Source organism: Takifugu rubripes, chromosome 16 (assembly GCF_901000725.2).
Source record: "Takifugu rubripes chromosome 16, fTakRub1.2, whole genome shotgun sequence".
NCBI classification, from domain to species: Eukaryota; Metazoa; Chordata; class Actinopteri; order Tetraodontiformes; family Tetraodontidae; genus Takifugu; species Takifugu rubripes.
The window spans coordinates 9,462,537-9,486,758 of NC_042300.1; the positions used below are offsets into that span (position 1 = coordinate 9,462,537).

The following is a 24,222-nucleotide window of genomic DNA, read 5'->3' on the forward strand; positions in this document are numbered from 1 at the left end:
TCCGTGGATACAAGACAGATTTATATACAACTATACATGGAAAACTCACGATTCACCATGCAGAGACAAACACTGGCAGGGCGGAGACAACCAGGTGTGCTGGGTAGATTGTGTTCACCTGTTGTTGATGCTGCTCCAGACAGCGTTGTGCTTATCTGTGACCTCTTTGATCCTCCTGGTGTCATCGGCAGAATACTCATGCAGAAGATGAGCAGACAACTCATTGAACCCTGCCACTGCTGCTTGGCCTCGACCCAGGTCTTGCAAGAGGGCCTGAAGACAGGATAAGAAACAAAAGAGCCAAATGACATGTACAACGAATTGTGCACTTGTCTGCTATGCTACTTTTTAGTGTGCTATGTAATTTGGTATATTTCATATTTACCAGTATATAATCAAATAATGTTCTGTTCATGTTTTTAAATGTGAATCACCTACAACAAATAAATAGATTATTGAATCCTCCGCCATTTGACAAAGTCATCTTACTTAATTAAATCCACTTTCATTGAGCCAAGTCATTACAGAATTTAAATTCTAACAAGCATATTGACTATTATAAAACAGACATAATGAAGGCGACATGGGCCAGAAACAGACTGTGCATTCATTATGTCGGCTTCTCTTAATCTCATTTGCCCTCTAGCGTTTGGCTTCTTTTTTGAAGAAAGCTGTTCTGTTTTTTTGCCTTGTCGTCATCTCTGATGGATTATTTGAACCCAAGGTGGTTATTAAGGTTTAATCATGATCAGGCGGAGACGGCACTTATTCACATCATTCCTGGCTGTATCCAAGGAACTCTGTTCAACTTTCTGGCAGCAGCCGTCTCTGTTAGGACCTCTTGTAGGATTTCACTCGATTAAGAATGTGAGAAGACAAATTCCTTCGCTTAGAGCTCAGGCCTACATGACGACAACGTGCCCGAGTCTCAGGAAGGACAGGTTAAAAACCCAGAGGACGTGGAGAATGATTTCTCTAACCTTGTTGTCAGCAAGTTGTTTTGTCAGGGGATCTCTGGACTGCTGAAGGAGGTTGTGGAAACGTCCTTCATGGTGCCCAATAAGCGCTTTCACCTCCTTCCTCTGCTCCTCCCAACGGCTGCTGTGACCAATCATGTTGTCCAGCTGCTGGAGCCGTGCCTCAACGCCATGCTGCGTGCCGTCCCACTGGCTGCGTACCCTTTCCACTACGGACAGATGGGTAACGATGAGACGGCAGCGAGTGTGGATGCAAATTCCAACAAACAAAAAAATCTGATTTAAACCTGCCATGTTTGACTGAAAATATTACAAAAGATGCACACACATTTCTCAGTAATGGACGTGCGGACGTCGAGATTAGAGGTTTTGTTTTTGATGTTCTGCGCCAGGGTGAAAATATCCTCTAGCTGGTGGTGACGCTGCTCCAGGTCATTCTTTGTCACCTGCCAGCACAGAGGACAAGCGCACAGACACAGTGGGATAAGATCTTAGCCTGCAGGTTACATAACGCAACAAAACTACAATCGCAATAAAGATGCATTCACAACATCCAGGATGCTGACCTGGAGACGTCCCATGGTGGTCCTGATCTCCTCTATGTCCCCCACAGTGACAATATTAGATTTAAGCATCTGTGTGATAAGACCAAGCCAGTCCGACAGTTCCGTGGCCGTCTTGTTGAGGTCAGTGGGCGCCACGGTGTCTGGCGTATGCGGCCTTTGTTGGCGGAGCTCCTCGCTTACCAGAGTGACCGTCTGTACGGCGGAGGGGACCGCAGACACTACAGTGGGAGGAAAAGAAGGGATTGGCCTTTGGAAATTTTGATGGATAGACCGAGAGGGAATAATGCAAAACACATTTGAGATGCGAAGCTGACAGCGGAGGTGTGGATTAGATCTCCGAGGGTGGTGGCATCACAGCAGAGTATGAAAAATCAGGCACCCGGGCTTGTTTTGTGGTGTTACAGAAGAAATCTTCAATTCAATTCAATTTTCAATTGAATTCACTTTGTCATGCTCCAGGATGGGAAATTCCAAATCTTATTATAGTTAATATTTGTGTTATTATTTTACTTTTAACGATTCAACAGGTCACTTTTTGCCTAGTAGTCCGATCAGAAATTGTCATTCAGGTGGTGGGTTGCCATTGCCTGAACAAGGCATCTGCAGAATGAGGTGCCAGTCATCCCCATTGCAGTAAACACCCAAACACAAATAACCTCCAGACCTTTACCTGGTTTTAGTCAAGGTCAACAGAATCAGTTATTTCTCTTTAGGGTGGAAATGATAAAAGCTGCTCAAGAAAATGCACATATTCGTTGGGAGGATTCTAAACATAGTCACCAAGTTGCTGATGTTGGACAGATTGTGTGTGCTGTGTCCATGGAGACATGGGTGGCTGCAGCGATTCCCTCAGGCGACCATCCAGAGCCTTCCAATCTGCCGCCAGCTGCTCTACCTGACTCTGTAAACATGGAATGGATGAAATTACAAATCATTAACTAAGTGCTTTCTCATTAAATAAACCTAACAAAATAAACAAACCTAGTAAATAAGGTTTAGTGGCACTTGTGCTGTGCAACATATGCCAGGTCATTGTGTTTATTAAAACATAAGCAGGAGAGCCAAACCTTCTCTTGAGGCAACAACTGCTGTCGTCTCTGCAGCTCTATTGAATGAGCCAACAGGTCCTCCAGGTCCTTCTTCCTGTCTCTCATGGAGGCCTCCAGGGCCTACGAATGGTGGTGGCCTGGTTATCATCTTTGTGTTTGATAAAGTCTGGCTACTTTCCCAACAAGTGTCACCTTACCTGCGCTTGTCCGGAGCTCAGACCTCTGGTGATGATTGTCTGATGTGTGACAATGACCCAGTCAGTGAGTCTGTTCATTTTGTCCTCAAACTGGGTGTGACTCTGCAGGTTGGCCTCCACCTCTCTGATTTTGTCCAACAACTCATGGGTCACCTTGTAGAGTAAAGAACAAGTGTTACTGTCAAGAGGAAGGCAGAGGACGAGGGAGACGCTAAATAGGAAGAGTGCGTTGGTACCTTGCTCCATTTAAGGTTAGTGGCTCTCAGTTTTCCAACAATTTGGTCTTTACTGTGAGGGCTCACGGTAGGACCGGTGAGGATCTGAGGAGCGTGCTTGTTTAACCATCCAAGTCGTTCATTCTGTGCATCCATTTCCTCTGCAACTGCCTAAAAAGACAATAACAACCGGCCAATACTTAACTGATGCTTCACACCTCGACAAGCCTCAGCAACTTTGTGCCCAGTCACATTTTCTCTCAAAATAAAGTTATCGGTGATGCTATTATATAAAAGATGTTGAGAAATCCAAAAAAATATAAAAAATACTGATCAAAGCTGAAACTGCGAGGGTTGCGTATTTCCCATGCCTGGCTGCTTTTTTTTTTTTTTTTTTTTTTAAGTTTTCCTGTAACTGAGCTACCCAGAACAACTTTCGCTGTCAGTCAGGTAAACAAAGAATAAAGGCAAAGGCAGCACAGTTGGAGCTGATCGTATAACTAACTGAATCTACTGAGCTCTGGATCAGAAGTGGAACTCTGTGCTCCCATGTTTGCTTTGTTTTGAACCTCTTCGTACCTTGAGCTCTTTCAGATTCTTGTCAGCAGCAGCGACAGGTAAGGAGCGAGCGGCATTTTCTGCCTTCTCCAGCCATGTGGAGAGTTCCTTGCTTCTCCTCACAAGGTCTGACAAAGCTGTGTCTCCTCCAGCCAGCCTATACGAACACGGACATACATGATGTGTTAAGATTAGGATCTTTTCCCACAGGTTGCCCTCTTAATCCTGAATTTGCATTTAAATTACTGTTACGGACTGACCGCCCATATTGATAATATAAACCTGTTACAGAATGATAAAATAGCAATGTGTGTGAATAGCTGTAGGTGTCAATATCGACATTCAGTCCCTATCAGAATGTTTTTGAGAATACATTACATGCGTTGCCTTTCAAGGGCCTCACGGCTGACGCCTCTCCAACGCTGAGCAAGGACGTCTAACTTCTCTTCAAGCAGGGATCCATCAGGTGAAGACAGCTGCCCTATTATCTGCTCCCCAGTACGGGTCAGCATGGCCATTATGGGCTGGTGGCTGGCAAGGCCCTCCTCCAGCTCCTGCAACCGAACAAAGATGGCACATTGAAATGGAAATAAACGATTTCCATACTTGGGTGAATTTGGCACAAATGAAAATCGGTATAAATTATTCAAATCTGCTCAAATCTATCTCTTCAAGCAGGCGTCTTTATTCAAGATCTGAGCTGCCAGTTCCTCTGAAAGAGCTCTGGCAAGCCGAAACAGATCTGTGGAGTTGGGTGAGTGATTGCAGAGTGTGTAACTGTGCTGACGGGTAGGTCAGCTAATTGATAGTTTAACTCCTATCTGTTCGATTTCTCATCTCTGGCTCTGTGAAAACATGCAAAACTAAAAGAAAAAAATCACTTTGCAAATTAAGTGCAGCTTGTATGCTGCAAATCATGCTGATAAAAGGTGCTGGTGATTGTGCCATCAGTGGTCATGCAGCCGGTTGGGAGAGTTTAATTCCCATAAGAAATGGACTGCTTTGCTAATCAGATGAAACATCTCCCTCTACAGCTCATTCCTCTCAATTCTTCACTCTGCAGAATAAATGCAGTGTGTTACTTTCTAGGACAAAAAAGGGTGTTTTTCCGTTCGGAATCCTAACAATCTAGCCTTACATATTTTAATCATGTTACCCTTGTATAGTAAGTCGGCATTATTCTTGTCTTGAGCTCATAAATACAAAGACTTACACACAAGTCTCGATTTAAATAATCAGTGTCGATGGCGTTGCCAACAGTCGATTCACAGCGGCTGTCAGACAGGTGAAGGTGACAGCACGAGCTCTGGCACCTGCCACTGACCTCTTGGTGTTGTTTAGCAGAGTCCAGGTCCAGCTGTCCGTCAGGCCCAATGCTCTCAGACATTAGTCTCTCCGTATCGGTCAGCCACTGGCTAAGGTCATTCATGTCGCAGTGGAACTGCCTCCACTCCTCTACAGCACGATCAAAGCTCCTGCAGGACACAAATCAGCTTCCGTCACTGGCCAGTATGAATTAAACTGGACTTGTTCCACTGTTACATTATAAATAAACATATCTCATCATGAGAGGCACTCTTAACCTTTGATGACTACAAATGTTCTCTTAATTTCTTATACAAAGGTTGTTACAACAATGCAGAAAAAAAAAAATCTGAAAGAATCCTGTTCTCCTGTGCTACAATGGATGATCAATTAAGAAATTCCATGGCTTGCGATAAGGAAAAATGGTTTGTCTGACCTCTATTAAAGAGGAGAGAATGCTATAGCCATCAATAATGTCTGCAAACAACGTGGAGCTCATAGACACAACAGAATAAATCAGACGGAATCGCTGATTATTTTTAGTGTGTAATGAAAAAAAGATCTTTATCACACTGATGGTCTGCATGAGGGCCGTATCAGCATTATCCGGAGCAAAACAAATTTAATCAGATTGAATTGGTGCAGAAATTAGTTTTGGATGAACAGTTTTACTATATATACCCCATTTTGTTGATTTTAAATTATGGCTGGAGGTGGCCATTATTGCCGACGGAGTGCTTCTGAGTTTATGTGCTATCTGCAACATTAGCTAGCTAATTCATTCCAGCAAGTGCACATACTGTGCTCAGCAAACATGGGCTGTTTATGCCCAAGGAATATTGTAGTCAAGGTCACGTGTGTGTGACTCTGTTAACATACAGACGCACTGTTGATGCCGAAGGACCTGTCGCGACATAAACCAAGGTCAGCGTGTGTACTTGACTATATTAATGTGTTTCTCTGTTGGCGCAGCGTCTACAGACGGTGTCTATAGTCATTTCCTGCATACCCTTTGCGGTGGTTGTACATGCGGTTAAGACGGTCCCACTCTGCATTAAGCTGGGTGAGAGCATCTGCGATCTGTGCAACCTCAGCAGGTGAAGAATCCCTGATGGCATCAGGCTGCTGCTCATGGAGTCCTGCGACCTGCTCACCCAGACTTTCCAGATTATCTTTGATATTCTGCAACAAGACAAATGCAAGATAAAGCTAAGTGGTTAGGCTGAATAGAATTAAATTAACTAGCTTAGTCCTTTCTAAGCTGCTCAGTATTCAACCAAACCATCCACTATGGAAGAACAATATACTGGGGTAGAAAATAACTCCCCTCCCCAGGGTGCAAATCCAGTGCTCTGCCCCACATAAGTTCCTCTGGATCTGCAGCAATCAAGTGTGCAGAACTTTTCCTTTCAAGGATTTAAATCTGTGAGCCGATTTATACTAAATAAATTGAGAACACCTAATCGCTGCCTCTAACCATGTGTATAGTGATCAAAACAACCTTCAGTGTGTCCTCCTGGCTAGAGAAGTCTTCATAGAGGCCCCCACTGAGCTCAGAGGAGTTCAGAAGCAACTCATTGTCGGCCATGGTGAGAAGCACTTTGTTGATGTCTACCAGGTAGTCGGAGGGACTCCTCCTAATTATTGCTGGTGAACTGCCTCTGCGCTCTACTGAAGGCATCTCCTGTATCACAAAGCATGAAATAATGTAAAAAAAACAACAACAACACTGCAGACAAACACCACATGCTGCTTATGGAGCAAAAGCTAGTGAATCTGCATTCCTCACCTCTACCAGGAATTCTCCTGTTGGATCTGTTAGTGTCTGGGAAGTTGATTCCATGGGCACATCAAGTTGCCTGATTCGGAGCATCCTCAACTCCTAAAGCCAAACAAGCAGAAACACAAAGCAGGTTGGCCTTTTTGAGATCAAAACAGGAAAAAATAAAATAAAAAGAGCATTCCTAAACAAGACCCTCTAAAGAACAAACTGTCTTTAAAGCATCTCACCCTGTGAGCAGAATATTGGCTCTGCAGCCGTACCAGCAGCAGCCTGAACTCCTCCCTTTGGCTTTCATCTGAGGTTTGTTGCATCAGTTCTTCTCCCCTCCTCAAGAGATCTTCCACTCCAGCTTTCTCCTCATCCATCTGTTGCAGAGGAAAAGAATGCACGCATGTCCTAGTTGGCACACTGACCTTGGAAAGCTTTTTTTTTTGCCCTCCAGAGTTTAGCATCCTAAAATCTAATTAATTCCTCAGATGTTAGGCCTTGAAGTGCTAAATCAATGTTACCATTATCAGGTGTTAAATTTTTTTGCACAGCACAATGATAAGAATTTTTTAAAGTGTGCTGTTTTCACTTTGAAAAACTGCAAGAGCCAGTCAGCCTGGATAAGACCCAACAACAGAATTAATAACGCACTCAGTTTGTATAAACAACAGTGTCTGTGCCTTTCAATCTTTATCAGTCTACCCATCATTCTTATCACCTTCTCACGGTGCCGTGCGTACGTCTCTGCCTCAGGTTTATTGTTCTTATTTCCATTTATATTTTATACAGCCCATTTCAGAAAGAAAGCATAATTTAAAAAACAAAACAAAAAAACCCCACTTGTGAACACTGCATGTGAGTTGAGGGAACCTTTGTTCCTCTCCTCCCCCTTAATCAGCATTCCTCATCACTGAGGCCCAAGTACACCACAGTTCTCATAATGAATGACTCTTTTTTTTGTAAAGAGAAGCTGTACGTGTTCTAAAACCTTCTAAAAAAAAAGACAAATACAAGGATTTTGTTTGTTGCATGTTGAGTTCAGCTGACAAGATAGAAAGAGATGCAAAAAACGTCATTCATTCATCTCCTCGTTGTACCTGATGATATCAGCATCACCATAATCGGAAAGTTTGGGCAACTTTTTATTCAAGTGAATTTAGTTAGCATTATGTTTACCTTCTCCTCATCCAGGAGGTCTGAGGGTTCTTGTTGCTGCAGGGCCGTCAGTGTGTCCTGCAGCTCTGCCTGAAGGTTCTTCACCTCCGTGAGGACCAGAGTCTCATCAGGACGGCTCTCCGCTTGGACCTCCTGGTTTTGAATGAGCTGATGAATCAGGAAACATGTTCAAGATGCTTTATTCTTTAAGATATGTTGTGAAATTTTGTTGGTTATGTTTGCCTCAAAGTACCTGCTGGTTCAAACTAAGGCCACCTGACACCAGACTAGTCATCATCTGCAGGGAAAAAGACAAGAAACACTAATTACAGGCATTCTTCATCTCCAAGGAGTTGTTGTTTTTGGAACAGATAAATGCATTTGTAAATGAGGTTGAAGCAATTTTAGAGTTGGGACAAGTCGACATCTCTGCACCTGTGCGGTCCTGATATGTTGGGAGACTTTGTCAAAGTTGCAGTTGAGCTCAGAGAGTTTGGGCTCCACCACGTCCCGGCAAGCAGGCCCCCTGCTGGTCATCAGGATGATGGCCTGGTCCTTGACATTGTCCACACGAAGACTGATGTCCCTCAACTCCTCTAGCATGCGCTGGAAACACACAAAAGAGTTTCTATTTTGTCTTTTGTTTTAGTTTGTCTGTCATCAGATGTTCTCTGTCAGAGGAGAGCCATACACTATTTATACACTATTTATTTCAAACTTTCCAGTCAAACTTGTCTCTTCTGGATGACAACAGGCCACATTTGTTTCACTTCACATTGTAGAAGAAGCCTTCAATTCTTACCTTTACTACTTTTTCCCTCTCTGCCGGAGGAAGGCGCTCCGCTTCATCTAGGTGGATCTGGGTCTGATAGAGCCAGGTGCTGATGTGGGCCAAGTTCTCGTCAAATATCTCTACTTCGTTCTGGTGGCTCTGTACACAACAGCAAGAAATTCGCTGAGCGTCCTCATAAGAAGGTACAAGCAGAACATGAACAACTGTACGTTTGAATGAACTACACTCACCAACACAGCACTAAGCCAATCCTCAGTCAAGGTGCGGACCTGTCCCCATGCTTCATTAAGGACACACAGCTTATCTTCCAACTGAGCCCCGCTCCCCTCCACTAGAGTTTGCAGACCCGCACTGGTCTCCATCAGGTTGGAAAGCTCTACCTTGCGTCGCTCTGTCTCCTTTAGGAGGCCCTAAAGGAACATGGACAGATACACACAATGTATCATAAAATATATTAAACAGAGTCATGAGGTGTCCTCAATGGTTACGGCTGTACAGATCAGCACTATAACTTATTAATGCGCATTTAATTAAGGCTGAATACAGCTGACCTTAACCAAAATGTCATTCTCTATTAAAGTCTCCAAACAGAGATGGGATCCGAGTACATTCAATTGGATCTTCAGTCAGACTGTACCACTGCTCCCCCTGCTGGCCAGCAACATAAGCGCTTTTTCTGCTACGCTTCAGCGCACAGGGATGAAAGGGTTTGGACAGCAAACTCACATTAGCCCACGCAATTTCCGCATCGATGTCCGCTGGCATATCTCCACAGCTGTTCTTCTGCTGCAGCTGAGCTTCGCTGGTGATCAGCCAGTCCTGCAGCATGTTCGTCTCCTTCTGGAACTTTTGAGAAAGAGACAAAGCCTTTTCCAAGTCCTGCTTCCCCTCCGTTACCTTAAAGAAAAGGAAAGTATGGCCCTTTTTAATATCCTACGTGACCTGCAAGCCTTGAATGTTTCCAGTACTGACCTGAGCCCCCAGGTCGTTATAGAGCAGTTTGAGGGCTGTGAGCTGTTCATCCATGGCTTTGGGGTTCTCCGTCTGCTGTTTCTGTACAATCTGTCGGCCTGTCTTTATCACCGTCTCCACCTCGAGCTTAACCTCACTTAGTAACTTGTAAAGTTTCTATAAATGAAAAACATTTCTTAAGTGGATGTGCTTGATAGTATTAATCTATAGGAGTTATTTACAATAAGGCACCTTTCTCATTCCAACCAGCAACAACGTGTAAGTAAGAGACTGAGAAATCTCACCATACATCCACTGAGATGCAACTGGATTTTTTCTGGTTGTACATCCTTGACATCTAAAACATGGAGCTCAGTCTTGGCACCCTCCAAGACCCTCTTACAGTCCAACATGCGCTGCTCAAAGTTAGCTGGCTTCTGGAATAACTGGTATTTTGTGGAGATCTCTCTCAGCTTCCTCTGCAGTACATGAAATGTAGTGTAGTAGTGTAGATTATTTCACAACATAGCTTCACCACACATGACTACAACCAATAACTGGAAAACAGCAAACGTGTTTTGAATTTATTTAAACTGATTTTAAGCACTCGGCTTCTTGCAGTTACGGGGTGTTCACCAGTGGAGGTCACTGTTACCTGCAGGTGGTCCAGCATGGTGCCACCGCGAGAAGCTTTGCCTTCGCTTGTGGAAGGAGGCAAGTTGGCCACATTTCTCCTCTTCATCTCTTCTACTGTCAACTCGTGGGCAGCAATTTCTGCTCCGATGGTCTACAGGAAGAGCACAGAGAAACAGCATGAAAAACTAGTTTGTGTACATCATCTTTGCAGTATGCATTCATTGAGATCTCACTGAGGGTTTATGTAACACGCTTTCATTTGTATCTCCACTGGATGTGATGGTGTATGCTGCCGCACCTGTGCCTCCTGAGGGAGCTGAAATGCGTCGATGCGGTCAGTAAGGTAGGACGTGAGCGTGTGGTCAAGCTGGCTCAGAGACTCCTGCAACCTTTGAAGCGCTTGTTCGTTCTCCTTCAGTGTCTGCAGCTGCTGCTCGAGACTGATCTGCCTGTTCACCGCCTGAAGGACACCCCATCATCAACTTGCATGTGTCACGAGACACATGGTTTTCAACATTCTGGCATTTTGACATTCAGACTAACGCAAATGAGCGAAAGGTTTGTTTTTAAATGGAAAAAAAAAAGAAAAGGTTGAATGTTACAGTTACCATTTGACTAATAAATGTCACTTTCAGGAGGGTAAGGGAGATTTTCTTTCAACTACTACTGCGTGTAATAACACAAAGGCAAAACAACTGATTAACATCTTTGGGATGCAATACAATGATTTAAGACACCGATAATAAAATGATGATCTTATCTATTTGAATCAGCAGCAGAGATTAAAATATTTTCATTATAAAACATTAACAGTGGATATGTTTGGGAAGGAAAAAAGACAAAACAAAGATCACTCTGAAGCCTAAAAAAAAAGAATAAAACAGATGTTTTCCTTTGCATCCCGTGCATGCTACATTTGCCTCCAATTCCTGACCTGGTGGTTGAGCTGCTCATAACGGGAGTTGAAGGCTTCTAGCTTTTCACTGATGAGCTCGTCCAGTATGCCCCCGTCTACCAGTGTCTGCCCCAGCTCTCTGATCTGTGTCCGGTTGTCTCCAGGGTGTCGCAGCGTACTCTCCAAAGACTGGTGGTGAACAGAAAAATAGGTGAACCTAGAAAGTAGGGACAAGCTTCCAACAAAAAGGATTGAAAAATAAGTTAAATAGCTATTGCACTGTAAAATAATCCTATGAGAGAGAAAGATCAACGGAACAAAACTTGTCCAAAAATTGTCCACAAGCGTTACCAAAAACAACGAGAATGCATTAGTCAGAAGAAAACATCATTTAAGAACAGAACAAAAGGCACAAAAACAAAGAAACACTGAAGATTCATGCATCTGAAGAAGAACAAAGTAGCCGAGCCAACAGATGGAGAGCCGATGCACAAACTGCTTCACTGGGTGTGTCAGAAGGAACATAAAGAGATGTCAACTGAACGAGAGACGATCTGCCACGAAGAGAGAAGCTTGTCGACTGATGCCACTTGTTTGCATTGTTAACGTGGGGTCATTAAATATGCTTCTCCTTCCCGGAGGTACAGGCAAAAACAGCGACAGCCCATCCCCTTCCAGAGGGGTGACCCTCATTAGGAGAGTGGGAGAGCATGAGAAGGTGATGATGGGTGAGGACACATCACACGCATGGAAGGAGAGAGACTGGGGGAGAGGCAAACTGGGAGGGGGTGAGAGGGAAAGAGGAAAATTAACTGCCAAAAAAACATACGGGCAAAGATGAGCACTGTCTTCAAGGCTCTTCAATTTTCCTCATCACTATGCAACATTACAGGAGCGACACTGTGATAAAAATGAGTTTGACAGCTACGCTGCAGGCAGTCTACAGATATAGCAACGCGACAAGGGAAAGCAGGAGGAACTTGGAAGACAAAGTCAGAGACAGTGATAGATGGAGACAGAATATTTAATGGGGGCTTTGGTTTTACGCAGTTATCTTTCCCACACCAGTCTCCAGGTATAGAATGAATGCCCACTTTATATGTGATAGAGCCTATTGACTGTATTCAATAAGCTTTAATGCTGTAGCTTTAAAAAGACAGCAATTAAGGGAATTAACAGCAGAGAAAAGGTGAAAAGGTGGAGTATAAATTGGAAGATTTGTGAAGTGTGTGAAAGTGCGAGTGTGTGTTCTCTGAACCTCTAGAGCTTCACTGACGGCCTCAGTGCTCTCTGGCAGGTTGTCAGTAGCTTTGACTTTCTCCTCCAATGTGTTAAGCCAACTGTGCTCCATGTCCAGATACTGAAGCAACTCTATCCAACAAGACCAGACCTCCTACAGCACACACAAACACACACAAACAAACACACACACGCAGATTTCTTGACATCCAGACAAACACAACACATGCTAGTACTGACTGGCAACTCTAATGTGCATCTGTGCTCTCGTGAAACATTTAGAAGAAAAAAAAAAAACATTTTTGCAAGAAACATAAAAGTGTGGGTGATGCGGCACAAGAAAAAACATGAGCAAAAGCACAATTTCGTGGCCTATGTGGCTTTTTTGGTCTGCCGTGTGAGAAATGACATTCAAATATATTCAGTACTGTTAGCTGTGATGTCACAGTTGGATTCTATTGTTATTCACATGAGTAATAACAAAACTGTTCACACGGAATTCATCGCATGACTGAGATGTGAGAGTAAGAACAGACAAACAGGACAGTTCATGCATAAAATTAAGGGTTGACGTGTCACGATAGTTTTCAAAACAGAAGAGCTCTCATCTTAATTTCACAGCCATAATAAATCTATTAATGTACTACCGTATTTTCCGGACTATAAGCCACCACTTTGTTCCTACACTTTAAACACTGCGGCTTATTCTACGGTGCGGCTTATTTATGTATTTTTCCTATCGGCCGCTAGGGGCGCTCGAGCAGAAAAGTTACTGCCGCGTCACAGGCACTGTTTGAAAAGATAAGCAAAGGTAGTGTAGCGGGTTGGGGAGGGTCAGTGTGGGAATTTCCCAGCATACTTTGTGGCAGTGTGTCTGTGGGTTCAGGTTGGCGTTAACCCTGTTTTTGTTCGTTGTAAATGTTATCTTTTGCAACTTTCAATGTTAGTGTTCTATTTATTGAGTTCTGGTTGTTGATGTATTTAATTACTGTTTTAATTACTGTTTGCACCTGCATAAGCCAGGTTATGTGTGTGATTGAAGACCTCCCTTCGTTGATGTGTCTTAGGTTCAGTGTTTAATAAAGTGGCTCTTTCTGCAGTCAAACTGCAGAATAAGATGGCAGAAGTCCGCGTCTGAGTTCTTCCGCGACCGGTGCGGCTTTCTAAAACTAGATTATGCGGCTTATATACAGGTGCGCTTGCCAGTTCGCCAGTCCGGAAAATACGGTACTTTATTTTGTGTGATGACACAGAAGGGCCCCTGTGCCACGTGCATTACCTCCAGAGTGTGACACTTGCTCTTGAAACGGTCACAGAGCTTGTTGTAATTAGCCAGTACCCTCTCAAGCTCTGAGGTCAGTTCCAGGCCACTGTGTCCAGCAGAGGGAGACGTTCTGGACACCAGCAAATGGATGCTGTCTTTCAGAATTTTTACCTTCACTTCCTTCTGCAACACGTCCTCTTTAGCCCTCTGAAAATAACATCACCCAGTCAAACTTGGCGTGCAAGTTCATGTCCAAAAGTTTGCATTTCAGTCACCTTCATCTCCTCCAGTGATGCCTCCAACTCCTCAGGACCCTTGTATTCAAAGTCCCTCATCAGAAACTCTTCATCAACCTGGGCCATCCATTCCTGCATCTCCACCAAATCCTTCCTCAGATTCACCTGCTTCTCCTGACTTTCTGCTACCTGCTCTTGGTGCACCAACAGCTGGAGGAATGGATGGGGACAGAAGAGTGGCGTTTGATTCCTGTAATCTGGTTAACTCATCGAGAAGAGCACCTCCTCACCTGTTTGCTGAGTGACTCCCATCTGCCTTGGCACTCAGTAAACTTATCCTGCCCCCAGTTCACCGGTCCAGAACCCTCAAGAGCGCTTACTGTTTCGCCCATCTGTTTTAATGCACAATCCACTGACTCCATCTCATTCATGTACTCCTTGTGACAAGAAGGAAAAATACACTTGAATAAATAAGGACTATGGAATTATTGGCAAAAATCTAAGCAAATATACATTTAATACTTGATTGTGTTCTTTATTGGCTGTCCTCTTACCTTGCAATTGTTAAGCTCCTCCTGTAGATTGTCCCTCTTGCTCGACCCTGTGGCATCATTGGACAACATCTCCTGAACCGCATCCAGCCAACGTTCCACTTCCACCAAACTCACCTATCACAAAAAGGTATTCATATATATTTCTGAGTGCAAACCTTTCAGGCTACCACAACTTGCACCTACCTGATAGGCCTTCATGCTACCCAGAGCACACTGGAGTGTGGCCAGCTCCTCACGTGCCTTGGTGGACACTTGACTCCACCTCTCTAATTCCGCTACATCAGAGGCTTTTTGTGTTCGCTCAATCTCGAGACAAAGGCTCTGTGGTGAAGAAGAACACAAAGTTAATGGGAAATTCTCCAGCAATCTATAATTAATGTAATAACAAAACATCTCCTTTGAGAGAGGAAGCCCCCTCCATTATTTGTGAACAGGAAGAGGTTTAAAAACCAAGGGGAGAGGAAACTGATTCTGTAACTTTCTTAAGCGCTCTTCAAAAACAATTTTCCGATATGCGGCTCCACTGACACCAGAGAGAAATATTGGCTGTCGCCTGTATGAAGGCCAAAGATACCCATTGACTCATTTCGCTCCGCTCTCCCCTAATCATGATGCTAATAGCGCTCAAAGATGCTGTGATGGGCTTGCATGTGGTGGTTGTCAAAGTGGCCAACTTGCAGCTCCATACAGCACGCATGGGCACGCTGCCCGGACTGTGCCCGATCCCCACCTCCCTCCTTGGCAACGTCGAATATCTGACACAATAACGAGATGGTTGGAGCCACATTCCACTGAAGGACAGAGTGGAAGAGAAGCACGCACTCTGTAACACACACAAACTACTGGAACACACAAAGAACATGCATACGCCCTTTGAAACACTGTAGAGGCTGATAAAGAAACCTATTGTATGCTAAGGGGGGAAACCTGATGACAAAGATTAACATTCACGATGATATACATTCAAACACACACAAGGAATGAAGAGAATAATATCCTTTTAGCTTAGCTTTAGGTCAGAGGTCACATGTTCTCAGTTATTTACTTTATAAACAAAATATTCAATGTACCACAGCGAGGCTTGTAGAAAGCATTGTATTGAAGAGCTATAACCACTGCAGGCTGCTGGAGAACAACATCCTGTCAGACATAATATAACTAAACTCCAAAAATGGAACAAAACAAACTTAAGCGATTAAGTAAATTAAACAAATGGAGCACAGTACAGAGATACACTTGACAATAACACTGGCCAGAGTTCTCAGAACTGTTTTAGTAAAAACTACATGAACAACTCTGTGACCTAAACCCCTCAACAGAGACCCCAAAACCTGGCAGAGCTTGAAAGGATCTGCAGAATATCGGAGTGGCAGAATACCCCCAAATCCACCAGTTGCAAAGATGGTGGATTACCCCAAAATGTTGCAGTCTGCAATTCACTATAAAGCCACAACTTTAACCGTGGGGAAAAAGTGAAAGGTCCTAATGATAAAAGCTGAAGTTAAATGGTGTGTTTACCTGCGCACGCTCCACTGCCCCCTCAGTCGTGTGGATGTCGACTACACCGTCTCTTAAAGTGGCTAATCTGACCTCCAGAGCCTCCACTGGGCCTGGTTTGAGCTTGCCAACTTCCAAAGTGGTCAATGCTGAGACAAAGAAATGAGACGTGTGAAGAATGTTAAAAGGGAAACCTATATATAATTTTAGCTACTAAGCATAAGAGAGAGAGAGAACCTTCATCACAAACTAATTTCAGTTGTGTGTTTTTTTTAAAAATAGAACCTTCCATTATTTAAATTAATGCATTTACAGCCCATCCATCAACCCTTTTAGTCTAACTTAACATCCAAATGCTGCTCTTTTCTCTGCTTCTCTTGTCTCGGTCTTTTATGCACTTCTGCTCTTCCAGCGTAGTAATTACCAGGTGATTTAATGCACACAAGACCTGGCTATGACTATGCACACACAAATAGCAGAGGTAGGCCATAACGAGAAGAGAGGCCCCAGTGAGAGGCAACCTTCCTTCAACCAGAAAGAAAGTAGTTTTGCTTGGCTCTAATCCAATCCACTGTCATAGACACCAGAAGCACGCACATTCGTTCTATAGTAAGGAACACAAAAAACCATTCAAATCTCTCTTTATGGGCTCATTTTTGGCCGTAACAGTGCTAAAATTCCAGAGAAAAAAATGGGATTGATTTCCCGGACTGTTCTCGGTCCAAACAATGTCTTCAGGTGGAGATGGAACTGGCAGAGATATGATCTTACACTCAGTCTCTGAAGTATACACACACACATCTGTGAGGCTTTGGAAGCCATATAAGGGCATCATCTTTTGCCTGATGTTGGCCAAGGTTTCATATAAAACTGATGTCAAATTTACACAAAAGCTATTAGACTGAGCACCTTTGATCTCTGCAAACACAAATTCAGTCACTAAACATAAAATTTGTAGCCAAAAGTTAAAAAGAGAGGTCTATTTTTTAAACAGGACTTTTGCCTGTCCTTTGGCTCTGTGCAATAGAATTTTTCTCAAGGTTCTCTGGGATTGCACTGTCAATACAAAGAATTCTTCTGAGTGTCAGAGCAGGCTCCTCTCCTTCCAACTGAAATTATTCTGATATTTATCATTATTAGTTGGCCCAAATACCTTTGTTGAGCTCATCTTTTGTGTTCTCTAGCTGCTGAAGTGTGGAGGCGTGATGTGCTGATACCACCACAATGTTGTCTTTCAGAGAGGGCACGGCCCCAAGAGACCTGGCCTCTGCAGAGAGCTGCTCTAACTGTGGACTCAAGGCTGTGATCAGAACAATTCGCTCCTGTAAAACAGAAATGCCAGCCTTGCTTTAATATCCGTCCTGAAGAACAACATTGAAAGGGAGGCGGCTAAAAATACTCCCTCAATGTAAAAATAAGACAAGGAGTTTCCAATCGGCTAAGTAATCACATCAGGAAGTTTAGCTTTTTGGTACTATAAAGCACCTGCATGAACACAAACTATAACTTTTGAAAAAAACAAATCAGGAACCCACATTTCCATATATTTAGAAGGAGCAAAAGTCAGTTCTAAACAAACCCAAATGAGACAACAGTCTTACCTCACATTCTCCAGTCTGGCGCCTCAGTTCTGTCTCCTCATTGCCTTTCTGGATGGCCGAGTTAGACGCTATCCACAGGTCCTGTTCCCTCAATGTTCGGTCCAAGTCTGCCAGTTCTGCAGATAGTGTGCTGACCCGGCTCTGAGTGCTAACCCGTTCGCTGGCTGCCTGAAGCTCCCTTGTGCAAACATCCCACTCAGTCTGGATCAGGTCTACATCTGCCTTTACCGAGTCCACACACACACCCTCTACAATCAGAGACAGTGGCCAACATGCATAAACACTCACATCGGACACATTAGAGAAATAAGGAGTAGTGGACCTTTAGTAGATTATTTCTCCATTTTCAGCTGATACACTCTGAATGTTTACTGAAAGTTTTCCATGCTGTTAGACTTTAAAACATGTAAGATAAAAGATAAAAAGGTTTTTACTCCATGCTTTTACAGTACCTTTATGTGCCTACACAAAGTATTATGTTAGATCCTATTGAGAAATCAGTAGTCTGACATGCTGACTTGTTATTAAGACACACATACAGTACTGTGCAGTAATCCTTCAGGACATTAGACCAAGTTCCATTCATTGTGTACAGTTGAATATAAACCGTTCCCTAACCCTAAATGGCACTGAACATCGGGGCCAGCTTTCGGTCCTTAAGATGATTACTGAATCTGACAAGATCGATGTTTATATGTCAAGGTTTCCACAGTAAGGAACAAAAACATGATAATATAAGCTTATGCATGTGTGCACACATACCACAATTATTACTACGGCGGGATTACAAAAAGTTACATTTCTCCAACAGAAGTACAGTCAACATTCATGAGTCTCTGAGAAATAAACTAAAAAATAGATTTTAGGAGTTGTAAGACAAGGCTGTTGTCAGTCTTACCTCTCTCCATCTGGTCCATGAGGTCCCGTCCCTCCTGAATGACTTGAATAACTGTAGCTTCATTCGTCGTGAGGTCCAACTCCAAAGCCTAGAATGAGTAATCAACACACAAATATCACAAAAGGAAAAAAAAGTCTTGTGATTTTAAATGAGCTCTTTTAATCTCACCTTGAAATCAGCCAGCAGGTCTGAGGAACCAGGTGTGGACTCAGGGTCTGCTGAGGCGAGCATTCGAGCGGATGTCTTCCGTGTTTTAACCCAGCTCAGGAGTTCAGAGCACTTAGTTTCAAAGCTGGAAAAAGAGCAACACATTTGCGTGTTTTTGCTGCACATTCGTATAATCAATTTCTGTGAGGCTGTAGAGTGCCGGTCGTACATTCGTGTAACTTCAGGATCCATCCCCACAAGTTGTTTCTCAGCGGAAGCAGGTGGAGTCGAGTCCAGGTCCGTAACAGATGCAGCTGTACCAACAGCAACCGTACCGATGATCACCTGCTCATCTTCCTGAGGTATTCCTGCATCCGTCACCGCTTCCATTACCTTATCAGATAGATCATAAGTTAGGTCTCAATGTACCAAATCATTAGGTGTGATGAGCAGGAAGCCACAAGAGTTCAGCATGATTTATACACACCTGGAAGGAGTAATCCTCCAGCTTCTGCACCAGGTTGTCCCATCGGTGAGCCAGCTCCTCTGTGTCTGCCTCTACCTTGCCTCCTGCCTCAGGGCTCCGCAGCAGTTCCATTACATCCTGTCCAGCCTCTGACAGCTGGTCCAGTACCCTCCTCTTTTTTTCCATGTCTTCCTTCAAAATCTAAAGAAATTAATGAGGGAAATTTTTTTTTTTTTTAAAAATCAGAAAACACAAAAAATGTTTTTAGCTCAGTAAAAATATAATGCAAGTTAAGTTATCTGCTATGACAACTATAAAAACGTAACAAAACTTACTGCTAACTGGCGCACGTTAGTATTCATTTCACTGGGATCCCTGAAGTTGCTGGTCTGTACTTGATCCAAGGCCTCCTCTTTTTCTGCCAACCAAGCTCTAAATAAACTCTGCAGACGAGTCACGGAGAAAGAAATTATATGTCTAAAATTACACTGGGAGATATTTAAAGGAAATTAAGTGCTGCATCATAGAAATTTAATTTTAAACAAAGAATAAGAAGCCCAGGTTGGATGTTCTACCTGGTCGGACAGAAGCTGTTGCCACACCAAGAAGACTTCCTGCAGCTTGTGCCACCGCTCCTCTGTCCAGCGACACACAGCTGCCCAGCGCTCACCTAAAGACTGAAATTCAGGAATGAAACAAAGACAACAAAAACATCATGTCAAACCGAAGCTATACTGGAGTCCATTCAGTGTCACATGGAAAGTATTTAAAGTCTGACTGTCTTACTTGTAGCTGCTCCTCCAGTGCAGCAGTGGCGCTCTCCCCACTGTTCTCATCCACAACAACAACCATATGTGTCAGAGAGTTCACCTTTACCTGCTCTGCCTCTAGATCATTCTGAAGCTCCTAAATTGAGAAGAAAAATGGTGAAATTTGCATTGTAACATATTAACCATTCGTACAGCAGAAAGAAGCTACAAGAGCTGGGTCATATCCACTTCTGGGATGTGAGGTAATATGTAAAAAGCTGCACTTACTCTGTGCTGCTCTATTTGTTCTTTGTAGATTTCCAGGCTTTTTGCTGGAGCTTCTGTCTCCATCTTCATGATTCTCTCTTCTGTCTGCGACAACCAATCAGAAAGTTGCTGCAGCTGCTGCTGCTGGAGATCCATCAAGACTTCATGAAGCCTGAAGGGGAAGAGCAAGTAATGAGGGCACCGGGGCAATTGAAAGGGCTTGGAGAGGCCAAAAAGAAATAAATGGTGTAATTGAATATCCATCAGGGTATTTAAATGTCTGACTCAGACAAAAATGTGCTTTTGCGTGTGCATGTGCATATGAACGTTGCATGTGTTTGTTTCATTGACTTCAACAGATTCTTTCATTTATGATCAATACTGTTTAAAAAAATAAAAATAAAAAAACTCCGCCTACAGGATTCAAATTAGTGTACCTGGCCTGGCGGTCCATGCTGTCCACTCGGAGGTTCTCCCACCGGGAGTTGAGGAGTCTCATCTGCTCTCCGATTTCATTTTCTTCCTCCTCTGTCAGGTTGCCCTGGGCGATCAGCTGGTTGCCAGCTTGGAGAACATTACCCACACTGCTCTGGTGTGCTGTCAGCTCCATCATATAGGCCTGTTCAAGGAACAGGAACAAGTAGTTAAAAAAGAATCTCTTGAGTATGTAAGAACCATCAGCCTGAAGACAAGAATGTTTCACCTCTGTTTACATGTGCAACCTGAAGCAACCTGCGGGTATTCTCATACCTCATGTGTGTGAAACTGATCTTTGACTTCCTCCACATCATCTGACACCTCCTCCTGCACCTGGAGGGCATCCTCTGCTGACAGCAGCCAGGTCAGTACCTCCTCCAGTGTAGTTTGATAACCGTCCAGGTCCACTTCCAACAAGGCACCCTCCATCTGTCCTTCCGTCTCTGTCAGAGCGCCGGGCGTCTCAGGTCGGGGGCTACTGGCCGCCCCCTCTCTTTGAACATTCTACAAAGGAATGAGGGTGAATCCATTACTGTCAGGTTACTGTTTATGTAGTAAAGCAAAACACAGTATGTACTAAAGTACCAACATTTGTCCTGTCCAAGGCTTAACAATGACAGAAAAGAATGAGAAAGAACTTAGACCTGTTGCATGTCCATAAAAAGGTGGTTAAATCACAGTTTCAATTTGTTCTCCAAAAAACATCCCTAGGGGCCATCATCGGTAGCCAGCAACATTATCAAACCCTTTTAACACTTTCCTTTTTCTGATTCAAACTTTTCTAAAAGCTGAAATGAGCTGAAATCTTTGGCAGCAGCAGCAGGAGCAGCCCCACCAAGTCAAAGGACAGAAATCCAAATGCCAGCGTAGAATCGGGAACAATGGTAAGTCAAACAGAGCTTTATTGTTCTGGCTGATATTATATAGCAGCATTATTCTCTTGGTCAAAAGGTTGTCAATTGAAAATATTCTGTGGCCTCGTGGATATTTTGGAAAATGTCATGAAAATACTTTCAGGCCTTGCATGTAACTACTGTCAGAAATAGTAAGAGAGACTTTAAAACACCCATGTAAAGACTAACTTAGCACAATATAAGCATATGGCCGATTCCACAGGTTTCTACAGTATGTATGTGGATAATATGTATGATCTGTAATCTTTTAAACTTTAGGTCACGCTTTCATGAAGATGGAACAAAACCAAAGCTAAAAACAAAGACCCTTTTATTCAACCTACTGCCCGCAGTGTTTTACATCACTTCCTCTGAGGTAGGGACGTGTGCCAGCAAACCCTTGGTTGGACCAATCAGAACACTTCATAAAAAGACCTTTTCCAGCACTTGTTCCAGGGCGTGTGAAGGACATGCCCACGGGCCCATGGAATTAAGAGGCAGTTTTGGAAGTTTCTGACTAACTCAACCAAGCTGCCGTGTGTGGAAAGAGAGAAAAGAGGATCTGGACGGTATTTTTCAAAGCTGATGTTGGAGGGATGGAACCAGATCACAAGGATGGGGGGGCAGCAGAAAGGAATAAAACTCAATCAAGCCATTGTTATTAGACACATACAGGAAATAAACAATGTCAGGCATTTTTAACAAACAAACATCCCTTTTCAGCAGGTTGTAATTGCATTTGCTGGCTACTGTCGGGGTGGGGGGAAGGGCTAAATCGCGCCTTTCCTCCCCATTTGCCTGTGCATGCTGTGCTTTTAATGAGCAACACTCTAAGAAACAAGAAGATTGCATTTTTATAGTGGAAGTGACTCATTCCATCTGACAACCGCCGATGAGACGCCACAGTATTCACAAACACGTGCACGTGGCTCTGCGGCCCCGGACATCATCGGCATTAATGTGTTTTTTTCTATACTTTTGAAGTTTAAGTTCAAGAGTTGCTGTTCTATTTGCGGAACGATAACAGTGTGTTTACCAGCACAGACGAGCAGCCGCTGAGGTGGAAATATGCGCCGGCCTAAAGCGCTGTATCATTACAAAACAAACCGCGGAGATTATGAAGCCGTTTGTTTCTGGGGCTATATTGGCAAGCATCAGCTTATTTAATTTCAGTGTGCTGCGAGTCATAAACAAAGCATTATCTTGTGCAACACAATGTTTGCGGGTTCAACTGATGGCCATGTGCTGAATAGAAATTGACAAGTTCTTGGTTTTGTGCCAGCTCTTAATGCAAGATGGTCCCAGCGTATCCATAGGTAGCCTCGTATTTTATGTGTGAGGGTGATTTATTGGGCTTTAATGAATAACAGAGCTGCGCTGTTAGAGGCTCCAGTGTGAAAAAGTGAGTTATGGCCTCCGATCAAAGAATTCTGTGCGTGAACTTTCTGAAACTACACAGCAGCAGTCCAGGCTTCACTTCCATTAATTATCTTCATTACTATTTCGAGTCAAAACTACACTTTTCACATCTGGAACTGCACAAAAGTCTTCATTCAAAAATCCTCAATTTGTGCACTGCCAGGCAACAAGGTGCTATGACAATCCACAACATGGAATAAATACATTCCCAGAACTGCTTGAGCAGAATGTGTGTGTGTGTAACGAGCAAAAGACATACTTAGCTTAGCTTACTAATGCCATGCAAAGCTGAAAAATGACTGCGCTCCCCACTGGGCAGGGAGCCAGAGGTTAATACCATCAGATTACTGCTTTAAAAGTAAGTAATAAATTTATATTTTTGTCAGTGACATTCATGGTTCATTTGCAACTAAATGGAAGCACCAGCAGGACTGCTCAGACTGAGAGGAGGTTTGAATGGAAGAAAACCGACCGTGTGGCAGTTCTTCTGTGACAAAGATGGAATTTGGTTCTTTCGTGCTTACAGGAGCAACAGTCAGCATTAACTATTTTCCATGCTTTCACAATTAAAGGGAATGGCATTCATGCTTGTGTTTTCCTTCATTAAGCTAAGTTTGCTTGTGATTAGGGATTTTGGTACAGACATTGTTGATCTAAATTCCACAAATATGAACTTAAACTCGTTCAGTCGCTTTGGGTGATTTACAGTTGTGGATTTTGCAAGCAAAAAAACCTCTACTTCCTGCACCACAGCCTCCGAATCGCATAATTCCAGCTCCAAACATTACAATGCAAATTACCTGAGCAGGTAGGCCTGCAGCTGTGTCCTCAGACGCAGCCTTGTATTTGCGCGGCAAGGTCTCTACTTCTCTGATAGCCTCCATGCTAACGTCTTTGGGCAGCACAGCAAACAGTGACGTCACGTACATAAGGATGGACTTCTTGTCTGGTAACTGGACCGCCACGTCTGAGATAAAGATGAAAACAGCATGAAGGGTAAGGGGAGGCATGGATTGATTAACACAAATGCAATACACCACTGGTAAAACATTCTAAACAATCACAGAATTTTATTAACCAAAAGAAGGCACGGGGGTTAGCTGTGACATGGTCCTACAGCAACATGACTGGATGCTTTGTTTTCAATTTGTGGAGAAATGGAGGTTGGGAAATTGATTTTATTACTTTTTAAAATGTAATAAAACGTAAGGCAACGTTGTTTATTGATGAAAATGGCGCATTACAGTACCTTCGGGATCCAGTAGCCGCTCAATAGCCAGCTGGTCTTTGGCTACAGTAAACGCATGTTCCAGTCTCTCCACAGGGCTCATTCTCAACACCTGTTGCCAGCTGAAAGACCCCGGCCTAAAAACACAGATAATTAACAATATCGTTCAGAAAATAGAAAAAGGAAAGCTAGAATAACACAAATTATGTCATTTCTCTT

At 43.4% G+C, this 24,222-nt stretch overlaps 1 protein-coding gene across 8 annotated transcripts in view; it reads right to left on the reverse strand.

Annotated features, from left to right (window-relative positions):
* Positions 1-24,222, reverse strand: part of utrn (utrophin) — a 105,472-nt gene that overhangs the window by 66,525 nt on the left and 14,725 nt on the right. For all 8 annotated transcript variants that reach the window (XM_029849623.1, XM_029849628.1, XM_029849625.1 and 5 more), the window contains 47 exons: positions 24,025-24,140; positions 23,576-23,742; positions 20,737-20,967; positions 20,424-20,605; positions 20,008-20,158; positions 19,757-19,876; positions 19,546-19,647; positions 19,306-19,413; positions 18,992-19,171; positions 18,734-18,897; positions 18,526-18,649; positions 18,358-18,445; positions 17,460-17,707; positions 17,012-17,180; positions 15,880-16,007; positions 14,545-14,682; positions 14,362-14,475; positions 14,098-14,244; positions 13,847-14,017; positions 13,587-13,778; positions 12,327-12,461; positions 11,108-11,257; positions 10,472-10,633; positions 10,193-10,324; positions 9,843-10,016; positions 9,559-9,714; positions 9,313-9,483; positions 8,817-8,996; positions 8,596-8,724; positions 8,229-8,399; positions 8,047-8,091; positions 7,815-7,961; positions 6,878-7,015; positions 6,657-6,749; positions 6,369-6,551; positions 5,877-6,049; positions 4,887-5,037; positions 3,941-4,116; positions 3,584-3,719; positions 3,026-3,175; positions 2,790-2,942; positions 2,611-2,712; positions 2,324-2,444; positions 1,544-1,761; positions 1,306-1,423; positions 981-1,186; positions 119-273 (listed from right to left, as the gene is read on the reverse strand). In XM_029849623.1, coding sequence (XP_029705483.1) covers positions 119-273; positions 981-1,186; positions 1,306-1,423; positions 1,544-1,761; positions 2,324-2,444; positions 2,611-2,712; positions 2,790-2,942; positions 3,026-3,175; positions 3,584-3,719; positions 3,941-4,116; positions 4,887-5,037; positions 5,877-6,049; positions 6,369-6,551; positions 6,657-6,749; positions 6,878-7,015; positions 7,815-7,961; positions 8,047-8,091; positions 8,229-8,399; positions 8,596-8,724; positions 8,817-8,996; positions 9,313-9,483; positions 9,559-9,714; positions 9,843-10,016; positions 10,193-10,324; positions 10,472-10,633; positions 11,108-11,257; positions 12,327-12,461; positions 13,587-13,778; positions 13,847-14,017; positions 14,098-14,244; positions 14,362-14,475; positions 14,545-14,682; positions 15,880-16,007; positions 17,012-17,180; positions 17,460-17,707; positions 18,358-18,445; positions 18,526-18,649; positions 18,734-18,897; positions 18,992-19,171; positions 19,306-19,413; positions 19,546-19,647; positions 19,757-19,876; positions 20,008-20,158; positions 20,424-20,605; positions 20,737-20,967; positions 23,576-23,742; positions 24,025-24,140 — 7,065 coding nt within the window. The remainder of the gene's footprint in view (positions 1-118; positions 274-980; positions 1,187-1,305; positions 1,424-1,543; positions 1,762-2,323; positions 2,445-2,610; positions 2,713-2,789; positions 2,943-3,025; positions 3,176-3,583; positions 3,720-3,940; positions 4,117-4,886; positions 5,038-5,876; positions 6,050-6,368; positions 6,552-6,656; positions 6,750-6,877; positions 7,016-7,814; positions 7,962-8,046; positions 8,092-8,228; positions 8,400-8,595; positions 8,725-8,816; positions 8,997-9,312; positions 9,484-9,558; positions 9,715-9,842; positions 10,017-10,192; positions 10,325-10,471; positions 10,634-11,107; positions 11,258-12,326; positions 12,462-13,586; positions 13,779-13,846; positions 14,018-14,097; positions 14,245-14,361; positions 14,476-14,544; positions 14,683-15,879; positions 16,008-17,011; positions 17,181-17,459; positions 17,708-18,357; positions 18,446-18,525; positions 18,650-18,733; positions 18,898-18,991; positions 19,172-19,305; positions 19,414-19,545; positions 19,648-19,756; positions 19,877-20,007; positions 20,159-20,423; positions 20,606-20,736; positions 20,968-23,575; positions 23,743-24,024; positions 24,141-24,222) is intronic.